At 43.8% G+C, this 16025-nt stretch overlaps 1 protein-coding gene across 1 annotated transcript in view; it reads left to right on the top strand.

Moving 5' to 3' along the window:
* Nucleotides 1–10960, top strand: part of RTF2 (replication termination factor 2) — a 61489-nt gene extending 50529 nt beyond the window's left edge. Inside the window, exons 6-9 of the mRNA XM_081011520.1 lie at nt 4389–4502; nt 6821–6875; nt 8309–8401; nt 9964–10960. Coding sequence (XP_080867646.1) covers nt 4389–4502; nt 6821–6875; nt 8309–8401; nt 9964–10154 — 453 coding nt within the window. The 3' untranslated portion in view covers nt 10155–10960. The remainder of the gene's footprint in view (nt 1–4388; nt 4503–6820; nt 6876–8308; nt 8402–9963) is intronic.
* The last annotated feature ends 5065 nt before the right edge of the window (nt 10961–16025 follow it).

Raw genomic sequence — 16025 nt, 5'->3', positions numbered from 1 at the left:
TTGCAAAATTAAAGCTACTTTTTTTTTTGCAGAATTCAAAGTAGCTGTACTGAAGCCTTATCCTCGAGTCACCAGCAGTCCTAGGAAGTGGCCCCACATCCCCAGCTTCTGAGATTTTTGCAAGACATTATTGCTTGGAGACTCTCAGTTCAATTTTGGAGCCATAAGGATTAGAAAAGATTGAAAACCTGAGCTGCCTGCAATGTGTCGATTCTGTATAACCACCTAGTGTGTTTCAAATAAATATGCATTATTATAACACAAAGCAACATCAGCCTTCCCCTACCTGGTACCTTGAAGTTATTGTTGTGTTCCAGCTACCTTCAGCCTCTCAGCCCCAGGCAGAATGGCTGTTGGTCAGGAATTACTGGACTTGTAATTCAAGACACCTGAAGAGTACCAGAGTGATGAAGGCTGAGCTAAATGCATCTTTGGTCAGAGGGGGGCAGGATGTGGTTCCTGTGCATATCTGTTTATTAACAGTGTATGTCTCCTTGGTTTAAAGCCCTGAGTTAGTGCTGTTTGGGGCAACTTTTCATAGGGCTAAGGCTTTCCCTTTTTTAATGCTGCTGCTGCTGTAAGTAAGACTCTGCTTTCTTTCCCTGCTGCTCGGGGAATTGTGTACAAGATCAAAATATATTGGTATAGATCTGTAATCTTGTAGACTTTGCTATAAATAGCTGCCATACATGTCAGATTAGCTGTTGGCAAACAATAATGCTATCCGGTATTGTGGCTCCTTAAGCTCTGGCTGCTATGAAATGCCATGAAAAATTCATGGGTGAGGATGCTGTTAATTATGGGATGGACACCTGGCTTCTGTGCGATTTTATTCCAATTTCACTAGCATAACAGTCCATTGACTTGTATGTTGTTTTACTGGTTCTTTTTAGATACGCATAGTTCTTGTATGCAAATTTGTATGTCTCATGGCTGGACAGATTTTATTCTGATTCTGACAAGGCAAGACTGTTGGGGGAAACCCCTTAGAAATATATTAATTACACATTTTTTCATCATGGATGTTTAGAACAAAATGCAAGCAATAAAATTCTGATATTCCCCCCACCTTTGCGGCTCAATGTCGCTACACCTAGATACTTCTCTTTCTTTGCTCTGAATTTACGGAGAAAGGTGAACTATTAAATTATGGTGGTGTTGTGTTTTCGCAATTGTGTTTTGCCTCTCCTTGAACAAAGTACCATTTCCTGCTTTTAAATATTCACCTTGTAAAAATTACTAGACCTTACGGTGTAGAATTCCAGTTGAGAAGCTGTGCCGCATCATGGACAGAATCAGGCCTGGGAAGACCTGGTTTCAAATCCTGGGTTGGCCAGCTGGATGGTCTCAGCCAAGTCATGTTTTCTTTTCCTAAGGTTCTTGTAAAGATAAAGAGATATAATGACATAATTAAATACACCAGTAAAATGGCTATTTCCTCACCTCCCCAGTCATGTTTTCTCAGAATAGAACGCGGAGTCCTCTTTTGACTACTCTGAATTCAGTGAAGGAAGGGTAGGACAGAATGTAATGAACTAAATAGTTTTGAGCCAAGAGTAGCTAATCTTTTTTGCCCAAGGGCAACAATCGCCCTTAGCCAACCTTCCAGGGACTGCATGCCATCAGGGAGTGTGGTCACCATGCAGTATCTCGCAGACACAGAGGCATCACCACCCTCAGCTGAACGGAGGGGATATAAGCCTCTTTCCACCCTAGCCCGTGTCTCCTCTATTTCCTTTTTGCTACTGCCATCAAAGCGCTGTGATTTTGGAGCTCAGAAAAATTGCTCAGTGGATCAGATCAGGCCCCTGAGCAGGAGGTTAGCCCACCCTGCTTTATGCCGTATAAAATCACGGGGGGGGGGGGGGGAGGATAAAATCCATGCTGAGTTAATGGAACGCACGGCCCCAATCCAGAGGGAGCAAATCAGTCACATTTGCATCCTTTTGCAATCAGTAGCACAATTTGGTTGCAACTTACTTATTTCTCATTAATTTCAAAGTGACAGCAGTTGGCTAAACTACTAACTTGCTTTTGGAGTGGGGCCTATGGATTGAGTCCAGATTAAGCTAGTTGCCCTAGAAATCAATGGTGCTTCGGTTTATTGTGACTAATTTTTCAGATTGATTTTGTTGTGGCCCAGAATGTGGTTAATCCTGTCTGGATCCAATCCTATATGTACTTTGGCAAGTACCTTGATTGCTTACAAACTGATCACTTAGACAGTGGGATGGACTCCCTCAGGAGGTGATGGGCTCTCCTTCATTGGAGGTTTTTAAATAGAGATTGGATGGCCGTCTGTCATGGATGCTTTATTTTTTTTTTTATTTTTTTAAATAATATTTATTAAGATTTTCAAAAAAAAAAATACAGAAAGCAAGAATTAAAATACGTTCATAGCCTTATTTTCATATATCCACTTTCTGGGACTCCCCCCTTCCCCCACCCCTACCATATTCCTTTTTCATATTGTTGGCTCCACAAGCTCTCAGTTCTGATTAAAAACTTAATTTGTTTAAACCATTATTCGAATTTAAAATTTCTACACTCCACATCAATACCCTTAATAAAACACAAAAAATTTCTTTCCCAGGGCCCACCCCATTTTCATTCCACAATTTCCCTTTTTTTTTAATAATAAAGACACCCCACATAATAGAAGTATCAGAAATAAGAAATAAAGAGTATAATAGATGAGACAAAGCCAGTTCAAAAAAAAGAAGTTAACAAGCCTTTGGATTTTAGTTCTCCCCCCCTGTCCCCGGTTTAATTTCCCCCTGACCACCAAACCATGTTATCCGCCTGGAATTCTTACAATCCATAAATCACCTATTTCCCCCAACTCCTTGCTGGTTTTTTTTTTTTTTTTTTTTTCCTTTCATAATTATTTTTAGAACACTTAACTTCAGATCTTTAATAAAGCTCCCCCCATTGTTCTTTCCAAATTGTAGTCCAGTTTCCTCTTGTTCCGCTGCTGAAACGTTCTAATTCAGAAGCTTAGTAAGTCTGCAGGGATTATTGTTATTCAGGAACAAAAACTTGCGTTCAGTCCCTTCCTTTCTTCAATAGAAAATTCTATTGTCTCCTTTAGCTGAACACCCTGTAGACAAAATATTATTTCCGTTTTGCAGCTTTCCCAGAAGATAACCAGTCCTGTAAAATTCCAATGGTGTTTTTCCACTTACGACCATCTTTGTAATGTCCCGAAACTCCTCTAGGGGGATTGTTGTAACTTTGTCTTCTCTAGTCCAAAAGTCCGATTGTTATCCATGTTTTCGCCATTTTGTATCCAAGTTTTAACAAGTTGTAGCAAATTGTAACAAATTTAGCCAGCAAAGTTCTCATAATAAAATCCTCTCTGCTTTCCGACTTTGACAGCTACTTTGACAGCTGTCAAAATCTCCGACTCTTTTCACCAGGCTCTCTCTTCAATCACCCCGGTTCCCAGGGGGGGGGGTTACGTTTCTTCTCCCTCAATTCGTCCTCCAGCACAGTTCTTATGATTCCCCATCGTGGAATTCTTAGTTTTTATCAGCAATACAAATCTTTTTGGACCTTGGTTTCCCCGTCCTTGTCTTGAAAGGTTTACAATAGGGGGGGGGACTGACTTCCTTTTTGGATCCCCCCCCGCTCGTATCCAATTCAAAAAGAAATTCTTTTTTTCCTCCTTTTAAACCCAGTTTCCAAATTACTCACGGGTTGTTGTCTAAAAGTCCGAATTTTCAATGGAAGAAGTCAGCGCTCTCCGCCGGATGGCATGCGGCTGCGCTCGGCAGGGATAGCAGAGGACTCAAAGCACCACGCTTCTCCCCGGCACCCGATCCGTAGCCTTTAAAAAGGCTCCTTCACGAGTCGGGAGGGCGCTAGCGGTGCCAGCCGAGTCTCCATGTCCACGACCCTCGTGGCCGTGGTTTTTAAGGGTCCCCGCATCGCCGGTGCGGTAGGACCCAGCCCCTGCCGAGCAGGCTCCCTCCGGAGCTCGGAGGGAGTCCGCCATTCGGCGATGGCGCCAACCCGGAAGTCCCCCTGTCATGGATGCTTTAGTTGAGATTCCTGCATTTCAGGGGGTTGGGCTAGATGGCCCACAGGGTACCCTCAAACTCTACAATTCTGTGATTCTATGGAATAAAGAATTAAACAGTCCTCTCAAACAAGACACAGGCTTATTGCAAAAATGGCAGAGAGGATAAAAATCTGACTAGGGGGAAGGAAGCAGAATATTCATGTTTGAATTGTAATTTAATTTTGTAGTGAAGCAAAACACTCCTAATGTGGATGATGTAGCTTGTGCCCTCCCTTTTTTATGTACATTCAACACATTACATTGCCCGTATGTGGTCATAAAAATATAAAGCCTTGTTAACCTTTTTTCCCTTTCCTCATGAAAGTGTGGAGCCTCTTTTCAAGACGATGATGTGATTGTACTTAACGGTACAAAAGAGGATGTAGAAGTGCTGAAGAAAAGAATGGAGGAGAGAAGGCTTAAGAGTAAATTGGGGAAGGTAAGAGCTTTGTGCATTTTCTGATGTATTTGCACGTGCATTTATGGAATACTTCAAGAACAGAGTTTATTACAGCTTTTTCAAAACCTTCTCCATGGTGGCAGGGGGTCAGTCTCCTGTTCAAGTGGCCAGAGCCCCCAGCATAAAACTGTAGGTGCAGGTCATTGAATCCCAGCAAATATTTTTATCAAGTACAGCTCGTTGTTTTTCAATTTCAGCCCTCGTTAGTCATTTTTAATTATATCAGAGATAAGTAATTTCTTTGGCCTTGTCACTAATTTAATCCAGCTCCTCTTTCACATGGAAATAGTTCTTCCTTCCTTCCACAAATGCTGTCATCAAAATAAATAAACCCATTGGTTTTCTTTTTCAAATCAGTACCGAGTTGTTCCATTATCCAGCTGCTCTTAAGCAGAACTGTCACTCTTCCTTGATGTAGTTTACGTTTTACATTTTACCCCATCCTCTTCTCACTGTTAGGGATAGGAAAGTGTAAAACCAATCAATGTGGTCCAAGCTACATGATAACTACTCACACATTTGCACTGCATCCATTGATCCGGGGTGCAGTTTATTTTACCCCCTAATTCTAAACTTCACAAGCATGTAGACACACCAGTACATACACACATTCTGCAATGTACAGAGTATCCCTTCATTTACTTAGATCCCTCCCCTCATGGCCTTAATGATCCTCATTGTACTCATCAATATAACAACCACAGTTCTATCTTTAACTTCTAAGGGTGTTGCTGGTGTACTAAAATAGCTTGCAACGAGAACTTCCTCTTGCAAGGGCCTCCTTTCCGTTTTGAATCTGGCTTCCTATTCAACATGATACTGTAGTAAATCAAACATGCCATTCTGCAAGCAGCGTTCGTGTTTCAGACTAAAATTAGGGCCGAACTTTTTTTCATGCTGAAGGCTTGATGCCAAATAAGCATATAACACTGCTAGGCATATCTGTGTTGGGATTAGGAAAGAGAAGCAAAGCAAAGCAGGGCTCCTTTATAGGTACAGCTGAGAGACCAGCAACATTTGGCAGGGTCTTGTAGCAATCTTAAAGCTGCTTGAGAGCCACCTTTGAGGATAAAAATTATTTGAAAATATATCTGTCTCCTTCCCTAGTTGCATCTTCCTACCACATGTACTTTAGTTGCAAGACTTTCGTCTTGCCTCTAAAACTGCTGCGCAGGAAGGTCTGATGTGTTGCTGCCACCTCCAGGAAGACATGGGTAATCTGCAGAAAAGGGAATAGCTCAGTGGAATCAGTGCCTTTCTTGCAGCTAATAATGTATGCAGCAGATCTGTGCAAACTGGTGACCATCAGCTGCATATGGAACCCACTAAGTGCTTCATAGTGTCCTGCTTTTTCTGTCTGCCTCAGGCTGCACAAAGAAGGCAGTTATCTGCCACCTCCTAAGCCACACAGCATGGCTAGTGGTCTGCATCCAGCTTGGCGAGTCCGAAATTGATGCATTCTAACCTTGTTTGGGGTGTCTTCACTTCAGTCCACTGTAATATTGCTGGGCCATCCAGCTCTGAATCAAAAATAACCTCATAATAACTACATTTCTGTGGGGAAGCATTTAACCTGTCTTTTTATTGTGGAAAGTTTTTTTTATTGTCAACAACCCAATTCATCAGGTGAAAGGGCTCATTGTCTAACCATAATTAATGGTGGGTGTAATTAATGGCAGGTCTCTCTCTCTCTCTCTCTCGTAGGACTCGCTGTGCTTTTCCCATTCAAGGGGCTGCTTAGGTCCACACCTGCTTAGCTTTGGCAATGCTGCAGCCTCAGATGCTCCCAGACTATTAACTGGACCTCAAATAAGATTATTTTAAACAATATTAAAAAGGGACTTCAAACAGCTAGCCAGCTGAGATTTCCAAAGGAGACAGGCAGCCCCTATGGAGAAAGCCGTGCTCCTAGTGTTGGGTTAATTTTAATTGTGTCAATAATGGAAGAAAGAACATATCTCTCCATCTCTCAAGGATGATTAGTTTCAAGGATCAGAGTCAGGCTGTTTTTCAAAACATCTTGATCCTGCAGGCAGATAAGCGTGGCCTTTCTCTTCAGGGATTATTCTGTCTCTCATACAGTTTGCTCCCTTTGCACGTTATAAGCCTTATATGCCCACTTTTAAGGTAGCACAAAGTGGGCACTGAATTGTGTGAGTCGATTGGATTGTGTAGCAATGTAATATGAAAAAAGCACTGAGTAACCTTACGGCAAATTTGTGCCGATGGAACTGGTGGATTTGTTACCAAACACAGTTTGGGCTGTTGTCACTCATGTTTGTCTCCATTGCTTCCAGAAATCCAAGAAATCTAAGGCAGCGGAGACCACTGTGAAACCCGAAGCTGCTGAAGGTAAGGTTGTGTCCATGTGCTGATGCAACAAAGTGCTATTCCAGATTACTATTATTTTCAGTGCAGTAACTGTGCAGCTGTTACCTTTGTTGGCCAGAACCCACACATTTTCCTTCAAGTTAGCACTGCTTTTGCAGAGAAACCAACTTTTCCCAGCACACAAACAACGGTATTATGTTGCTAGGATCACCCCACCCCTGCAGCTAGCACCTCTGGTTTGATTCATGAAATCTGCAATAGCCATGCAAATATGATACGTCCCTATTGGCTAGTTCCAGTGATGGATGACCTTTCCCTATCCCTATGCCACTGTGTTCTTTTAAAAGGCCATTTTGCATGTTGTTTTGACATAAATAGGTTAGAAACTGTAAAAAAAACAGTAACAGTAAATAGAAAGGTGGGCGCACATTATGAACTAAATATCCCCTTAAGGAAAAACAAAAGTGATAAACATAACTAACCTGCAATAATGCTTTTCTCGCTTAATGGATTCTCTCCCTCTGCCCCCCACCCCCCATTTTTAAAGGGACAAAAAATAAAACAAGGAGCCTGTAGGTAGATCGCACAAAGGGGCAAATATAGTTGGAATGGACTTCACAGGACCTTGTGCTTAGAAGATATTGGCCAGATTCACACATAACATGAAGCAATGGTTTGTTTGGGCAATTTTGTTTTTTGAAAAAAATCATGAGTTAACCACGTTGTCCCACAAAGGATCAAACAAACAGTGGCTTGTTTCTCCAACGTTTGATTTGTTTTCCAGCTCCTGTTGCCTCGTGCCTTTGGAATTTGTGAAGTGCCTGAGGTACAGAGTCCAGACCTAACCATGGTTAAGGAAGTGTGCTGAGTTCACATGTAACGCCAAGTCATAGTTAAAACAAACTAGGGTTCACAAACCAACAACAACCCATGCCTTCAAAGCGTCATCTCTTGGCAGTAAACAAGCTTGTTAAGCTGCTAGGCAGAGTTTGCACTTAAACTTAGCCATTCCCTGCCACAAAGTTTCTGCTAACCTGGCCGTTAATTAAGTACACAGGTGCTGATGCAGTGAGAAAGCCATTTATTTTACGCTCTCCCCCATCTGTGCAACATTTAGTATAACTTATGCCTTGATATCGTTATGGTTCTACTCCATGTCCTTGGCTTATGGTGGAGAACATTGGATATCATGGTGTTACAACACATATAAGGCAATGCAGAAAGAGACTGAAGGGAACTAAATACACAACTGTCCTTTTCAGTGGCAACTCTCTCTGTGTTGATCATTAATTGGTCCAACTCTTGAGTGAAGTTTTATTGTTTAATTACTTTTGGTTGCAGTGCTCTCTTGCTGAACAAATCTTTTGCTATTGATTTTAACAGGATGCAGATTCCACCTCTTTTCTTTTTAATTTCTCTGTCTTCCTGTTTATGTGGGTTTTTGTTTTTTTAAGATTTGCCTACATCATCTCAAGTAAATACTGAAAAGGATACCGTAAACATGAAATCCGGAGAAAATAGAAGCATTGCCTTCTGCAAGAGTACAGGTTAGTATAAAATTTTCCATGCAGTTTCATGACATTGCATTCAGTAATATTGTGGATAATCCTTTATTAGCCATTTTCAGCCAGATGTTCACCTAAAACTTTGCTTTGAGCTGATGCAACTGTAACTGGGACCATCTGTTCGTGGAAAGATGAGGGCTGCATATGAGCCGTGGAATGGCAGGCTATCCGTCATTTCCCTGTTGAATGAATTCACCCCTCCCTCGCATTTCCACTGCTGCCTTTAACCATGGTCAATTGTTTCTATGCCAGCCATAACCAACGTTAACACTAGGAACATTAGACTCTGCCTTGTACTGAATCAGCCTGTATTGTCCACACAGACTGTCAGTGGCTCTCCAGGGTTCCACACGGGGGTCTCATCTCAGTCCTTCCTGGAGATGCAAAGTCTTAAACCTGGGACCTTTTGCATGCAAAGCAAGATGCTCAACCACTGAGCTTAGTTGTTGAAATTAGCGGGGTAAGGGAGCTGAAAATAATGCCAATACAGTTCACATATTTTGTTCTAGGAGGCTTAGTTTAGTCAGAATCAAGTATAAACTTCCAGAGTTAATGCTAAATACATTACTTCTGGTAAATGAGCCACCATAGCCACTAGAGGGCTGTGGAAATTTGTGTTCCAGGCTTTTTAGACTCATCTACCCGTGAACTGTCCTGAAACCAAAGGGGTGGATTGATTGCCAGATGTGATTCCCCCCCCCCCCCAGCTCTCCTACCCCACTAAATTGGTGAGCTGGCTTGAGATGCTTCCCTGAGCTTGGTCTTTGTGGACTAGCGGTGGGTGCAACATAGCTCTCTTCTTTGCAAGGCCTAAGAGCTTCCATGAGCCATGTCCTGTCTAGTTGTGCTGACTACTTAAAAAAACAACACACACCCTCCCGATTTCAGGACTTCCAACTGTTTGTGAGCTGTCCTTTGGTGTCCATGTTTCTAGCAAAACCAACTGTTCCAGTTGTTGCATGATTTCAACAAGGTTGGCTCCAGTTTGAGGGTTGGGGACCCTAAACAAAGTGCCCTCTTGTTTGGCCCTTCTGTGTTGGTGGGCCTTGGTAAGCTTATTTGGTGGCAGGAGCAGCAGGACTCTGATCTGCAACAGGCAACTGGGTTCAAGAACTATCACTGTCATTTCCTACAGTGCAGCATCACCCTGGACTCTTTTGAGAAGAAAATTGGTGGCTTCCAGACCTAGCCACCAGGTTCTGATTTGAAATTGTTTTAAGGGAGAACCAGCGTAGATACTGGCAGTGGACCTGCTGGAGTGCTTGGATCCTGGCAACTGCCAAAGGGTGCCAAGTGCCAGCTGTGCAAAATAGAAGTTTAAGCAACTTAATCTTGACTTTGGCTTGAACAAGCCTTAAAAAGAAATATGGGCATTGATCATCCCTGACCATTGGCCATGTGCACTGGGGCTTATGGGAGTTGCAGTCTCAAACACTTGAAGGGCACCAGGTTGGCAAAGGTTTCTTGAGTATGGTGTTTGTGTGTGTCTACATGCAAGTTTTGTGGGTGAAGTTGACGCGTGTTCTGTTTGCTTCATTCTGTAGCAGTCAGCGAAAGTCCATCGTCTTCATCTGGAAAAAGCAGCAAAAGTTCATCCGAGGGCCCCAAGCGATCCTTCGCAAGCAGAGGAGAGAAATCGGAAGCATACAAGTCTATTTTTACATCACACAGCTCTGCCAAACGCTCCAAGGAAGAGTCTTCCAATTGGATCACGCATACAGCATACTATTTCTAAAACAGAAAAGTTTCCAGTTTGTAGCAGGCTCTGCACTTTCCCACCCTGCTGCAGTTCCTCTTACAAGGGAGGACTTAGTTATTTGGCACCGAGTTCAATTTGCTGTCGATTTAGAAGGACCATCCATATATAACTATGTAAAGTAGAATATAAAAGCAGTTAGCAGAAATCAGCTTTTTTTTTAAAGGGGTGTGTGATTTGAACAAGTACTAATTGTTAGGCTCACAAATGATGTGCTCTTGATTCCACCTTCTGCCCACCCCCCAGGTCCTGGTTGCTTTGAATAATTTGGATGCTTGTAGAACAGAAATAGCTGACCTGCTCACAGCATCTACCTTGCATGGGTACCTTCTGCTGTCTTTCAGGCATCCTGACTTTCAGACCTTCTTTTGCATGGAAATGTAGATTGTGGGGCTAGAGTAATTAGATAGGAGATTAGCATTACCACTTCCTGTCCTGTTCTTCTACTTGGTTTGCTAAAGCTTTGTCTAGGTGGGTCAGGCTTCAGCAAACGGAAGGTGTTCCACCATCAGCTTTCCCAAGTGTGAGGAAGCTACAGCAGAAGCCAGCATCCTATGTTCAAGAGGGCTGTGGAGTGATGAGCCACAGAAAACAATTTTTTTTGGGGGGGGGCAGCCCAGAGTGTCCATCTTTACCCGTGTAGCTCTTGCCAGCTTTATAGAAGTGATATTGTTGAATGTTTAATTTTGGTTTCCATTCCTGTCACTTGTCAGAGAAATAAAGCAGAGCCCTTTGTGACTTTTCTTGCGCACCTTGTACTTACAAATAAAAGCACAATATTCTAATATTGTCCCTCGATTGCATGGTTGAAAGCTGTCCAGCCCATCCCACTTTCACCGTAAAAGGTTTTGGAGATGTCGCATTGGAAGAAACGCGAATGGGAGGAGAAAATGCGTTAGTACTCTTCTGAGACGTGTAAGAGACTACGGTTCATCAGAGATGGTGTTGCCGTAAAACAGGCGCAGGACCTCATGCACTATAACCCCAAGTCTGGTCGTCCCACTCTGAAACTGTGAAGGAAGGTTGTAGTATTTGAGACTTTGTAATTTAAAGAAAAGAGGGACGCGGGTGGCGCTGTGGGTAAAACCTCAGTGCCTAGGACTTGCTGATCGTAAGGTCGGCAGTTCGAATCCCCGCGGCGGGGTGAGCTCCTGCCGTTCGGTCCCAGCTCCTGCCCACCTAGCAGTTCGAAAGCACCCCTAAGTGCAAGTAGATAAATAGGTACCGCTTTATAGTGGGAAGGTAAACGGCATTTCCGTGTGCGGCACTGGTGCTGGCTCGCCAGTTGCAGCTTCGTCACGCTGGCCATGTGACCCAGAAGTGTCTTCGGACGGCGCCGGCTCCCGGCCTCTTGAGCGAGATGAGCTCGCAACCCTAGAGTCGGTCACGACTGGCCCGTACGGGCAGGGGTACCTTTACCTTTACCTTTTTAATTTAGAGAAAAGGCAAGTAGGAGGTGATTGACATAAATAAAATAATGGCATGGGGAAAGGAGATGCGGGGGGAAGGTCTCCCTCCTAACACTTGAATTCATGGCTATCCAATGGCGCTGAATGTTGAACGATTTGGGATAGATAAAAGAAATCATTTCTTCACACAACATGTAATTAAACTGTGGAACTCACTCCCACAGGAGCCAGTGATGGCCACCAAGTTGGGTGTCTTTAAGAGGGGATTAGACAAATTCATGGAGGAGAAGGCTGTCAGTGACCACTAGCCATGCTGGCTGTGCTCTGCCTCCACGGTGGTGGTGGTGGTTGTTTAGTCATGTCCGACTCTTCGTGACCCCATGGACCAGAGCACACCAGGCACTCCTGTCTTCCACTGCTTCCCTCAGTTCGGTCAAACTCATGCTGGTAGCTCTGAGAACACTGTCCAACCATCTCGTCCTCTGTTGTTCCTTTCTCCTTGTGCCCTCCATCTTTCCCAACATCAGAGTCTTTTCCAGGGAGTCTTCTCTTCTCATGAGGTGTCCAGAGTATTGGAGGCTTTGTCCATGGAGTTTTCTTGGCAGGGATACTGGAGTGGCTTGCTGGTTCCTGCTCCAGGTGGATTATGTTTAGTCAAACCTCCACTATGACCTATCCATCTTGGGTGGTCCTGCATGGCATAGCTGCATGGCTTCTCTGAGCTATTCAAGCCCCTTCACCACGACAAGGCAGTGATCCATGAAGGAGGCCTTCATGTTAGGATACAGTAATGCTTCTGAATACCAGTTGCTGGAAACCTCTGGAGGAGAGAATGCTCCTGTGCTCAGGTCCTACTTACAGGTTTCTCACGGGTATCTGGTTGGCCACTTCAAGAACAGGAGGATGGACTGGATAGGCCACTGGCGTGATCCCGCAAGGATCATCTTAGGTTCTTTTTAGGAACCTTTTGTCTTATGTGTGTGTGTACACCCCCAATTAGCAGATGTTGAGCAATTAATGAAAAACGTTGACAACCCACTGGACCTACAGACCTACTGGTCGCAGATCCCTAATTTGAATGAAACATCAACACCGTATTTTTAGAGGCTTTGTTAGGACCTAGACTTGTTTTGAGTGGAGATCCTTAAACGGTTTTCCATGCAATGTCACATCACCACCTCTTCCTGTACACAGCGAATGAGAGGTAAATTAGTCCGGTTAACTCATTTTGAAACATGTCCCAAAATGCAATCGGGGAAGGTTGATTAGAAATTCAGATGACTCTATTTACACTCTGCTAGGATTTCTGATAGGCGAGTGCTGACTGTAATGGCTGCAATCGTTTGCCATTTTGCAAGCATAATTAGCCATGTTTCCCACACAAGGTTCTGTCATGTAATTTGCATAATACTTCTCTTCCCCCAACTTGTTAACCAGTAGGAAGCTTTTTGCCACCTTTCGTTCCCGCCCCCTACCCCAGATCAAAACATTGTGAAGTTTGCCACGTTTTCTATTTATAAATTTGTGCCTGACATTTTCTTCTGTGTTTCTTCCTCTTTCCTCCTTTCGTTTGTTAAGCACAGAGGCAATAAGCTTCTCCTTGTTTGAGGCACACACACTGCGAAAGTCTAAGCGTAGTGTCATTGTGTTTTGACATCACTTTTAATTTTCTCCAAGGGAGCATGCTTGCCTTGGGGAAATAACTGCTAAAAATGCTTATTTGAAGCTTAATTATTATATATTTGGCTTACAATCTAAAAGGAGAGCAAATTCCACTTCATAAGCATGGTGGCACCAGCTTTCTATATAGATAGAGACTGACCAGAGAATTGTGAACGTGTTCCTTCTCTCTCTTCTATTTCTGTGCTCAAGACTGGGCAATAGAGTTTGCCCAGAGAATGGGCCAGCTTGTTGTTGTTGTTTAGTCGTGTTCGACTCTTCGTGACCCCATGGATCAGAGCACGCCAGGCACTCGTGTCTTCCACTGCCTCCTGCAGTTTAGTCAAACACATGCTGGTAGCTTCAAGAACACTATCCAACCATCTCGTCCTCTGCCGTCCCCTTCTCCTTGTGCCCTCCATCTTTCCCAACATCAGGGTCTTTTCCAGGGAGTCTTCTCTTCTCATGAGGTGGCCAAAGTATTGGAGCCTCAGCTTCAGGATCTGTCCTTCCAGTGAGCACTCAGGGCTGATTTCCTTCAGAATGGAGAGGTCTGATCTTGCAGTCCATTGGACTCTCAAGAGTCTCCTCCAGCACCATAATTCAAAAGCATCAATTCTTCGGCGATCAGCCTTCTTTATGGTCCAGCTCTCACTTCCATACATCACCACTGGGAAAACCATAGCTTTAACTATACGGAACTTTGTTGGCAAGGTGATGTCTCTGCTTTTTAAGATGCTGTCTATGAACTTCTTTGGACATGCAAGGCGGTAGCTGGAGGTTGGTAGGCAGCAGCCAAGCAAGCCCCGTCAAGTGCAAGGAGTCTGCCAAATAAACCAAGCAACGAGAGTTGCAGTCAGTGGCAATCCAAAAGACGAAGAATGCTTTCAAACACAAATACATTATCTCATCAGAAAGGGGGAAGCCTCTAGACTCTTCCTAGAGAGTGAGGGTGACGTTCACAAACCATTTTTTCCAGTTCATTTCTCTCCTGCTGTTTTTAATTTCAAGTTAGGGTCAAGGGAGAACTCTCTCCAAAACCCCGGAGAGCTGCTGCCAGTCAGTGTGGGCATTACTGAACTAGGTGGATCAATGGCCTGACTCAAATGAAGCGCAGGAGCGCTACATGCTGCAACATTCTGTTGCAGGTGACACTTGTGAATTGACCTACCTCCGCCACTGGAGGAAAAAAACAAACTAATCGGCCAGTGTAAATGGAAAATTCACCACCTTTCAAACAGCAGTGTGTATTTGTTTGAACTCTAGCAGGTGAGTCAGGGCAATTTTACAGAAGAAGAAGAAAATGCCACCTGTCATTGAGATGCCTTTTGCTTGCTAAGCATGATGCAGACTCCCACAACTGCATTCCCACTGCAGCAAGACAGGTGTTTTCCTCTTTGTTATTGTCATCTTCTTCGCTAGATTATAGGCTCAACATGGTTCCTTTTATACGTGACTTGGCTTTGTCCCTCTGTAATTGAGGTGCCAGTTGCTGTCGGTGTAATTTAATTTATGATGAAGATTTGTAATATACATGCCCAAGTGGTCAGCTAAGTTACAGTCTTTGCTTGAAAAGGGGACTGCCTGTACTCTGTAAATCCAGGATCTGCAGCCTCCACAGAAAACAGATTGTGTGAACCACAAGCTTGAGGTATTATGGTCTTGTGCTGTTTAAAGCTTTATAGGTCAAAACCAGCACTTTGAATTGGGCCCGGAAACTAACTGGTAGCCAGTGCAGTCGGACCAGGATCGGTGTAATATGCTCAAACCATCTTGCTCCACTGAATTCTGCGCTAAGTGAAGTTTCCGAACCGTCTTCAGAAGCAGTCCTGTGTATAACACATTGCAGTCATCTAACCTTGAGGTTACCAGAGCATAGATTCATGAAACACACACACACAGCTTTAGTGACCTGTTGCCAAAGGGGGATTAAACAGTGCCTATGTTGCAACTCCTGATGTCATCTTGTGGGAGGACACAGTGCCTCCCAGATAGTTGCAACCCTTAATTAATATGGAACATTTGGATTATCTGAGAGAAACCAACAGATTGCTCTGGCACATTTGCTGTGTAACAGTTTAACAGTCTTACCTGCCCATCTTTCCTGGCTCTCTGTTCGTCTCCCCATCCTGCACCACACATAGATCTTTACTTCACCTGTGCTACAGTGAACAAAATTAAGAACTTTATAGGGTGGGTGTTTCTTCATTTCTGCCTTCCTCTTTCTGGGAACTGAGCCGACAGAGTAGTTTGTAAAAACACTTTCCCATCACCCTCTGCCTACTGGGCCAAATTCGGTTGCCACCTCTAATAGTCCCATGACAGGCAGATGTTCAAAAGGTCCAACTTTTCTTCACCCAAAGATGCTGCTCTAAAGCACAGGTTTAGATTCCTTACAACAGGGAAGGCAGAAGTTAGATTGGGATCTGCTGGTTGGTCTCAGATCAAGCAGGGGTTTCTGTCACTTCTAGGACAGCTAAGCCCATCCTCTAAGGATGCTGGAAAAGAATATGCATGGAGGGAGGGAGGGAAACCAGGAGTTGATTTTTGGGTGGGAGGATTGTTCTGGGACCCGAAGGAGCTTGGTCCTGGTATGTTGACAAATTATGAGCTGAGCATAAACTCAGAAGCACGCTGTTCCTTAGCCTGTGTCCGCTATTTCCCACCTAGTTGGTGGGTCTTGGAATCCCTACATTTAAAGCATGCTAAAAGCACATGTTCCCCTCCCAAGAACCCTGGGAAGTGTGGTTTTTATGGGTGCCAGGAATTGTAGTCTATGGCA

This window comes from Podarcis pityusensis, assembly GCF_964106645.2.
Source record: "Podarcis pityusensis genome assembly, chromosome: 6".
NCBI classification, from domain to species: Eukaryota; Metazoa; Chordata; class Lepidosauria; order Squamata; family Lacertidae; genus Podarcis; species Podarcis pityusensis.
The sequence above is the reverse complement of the archived record's forward strand: the minus strand, read 5'-3'. Positions and strand labels throughout refer to the sequence as shown.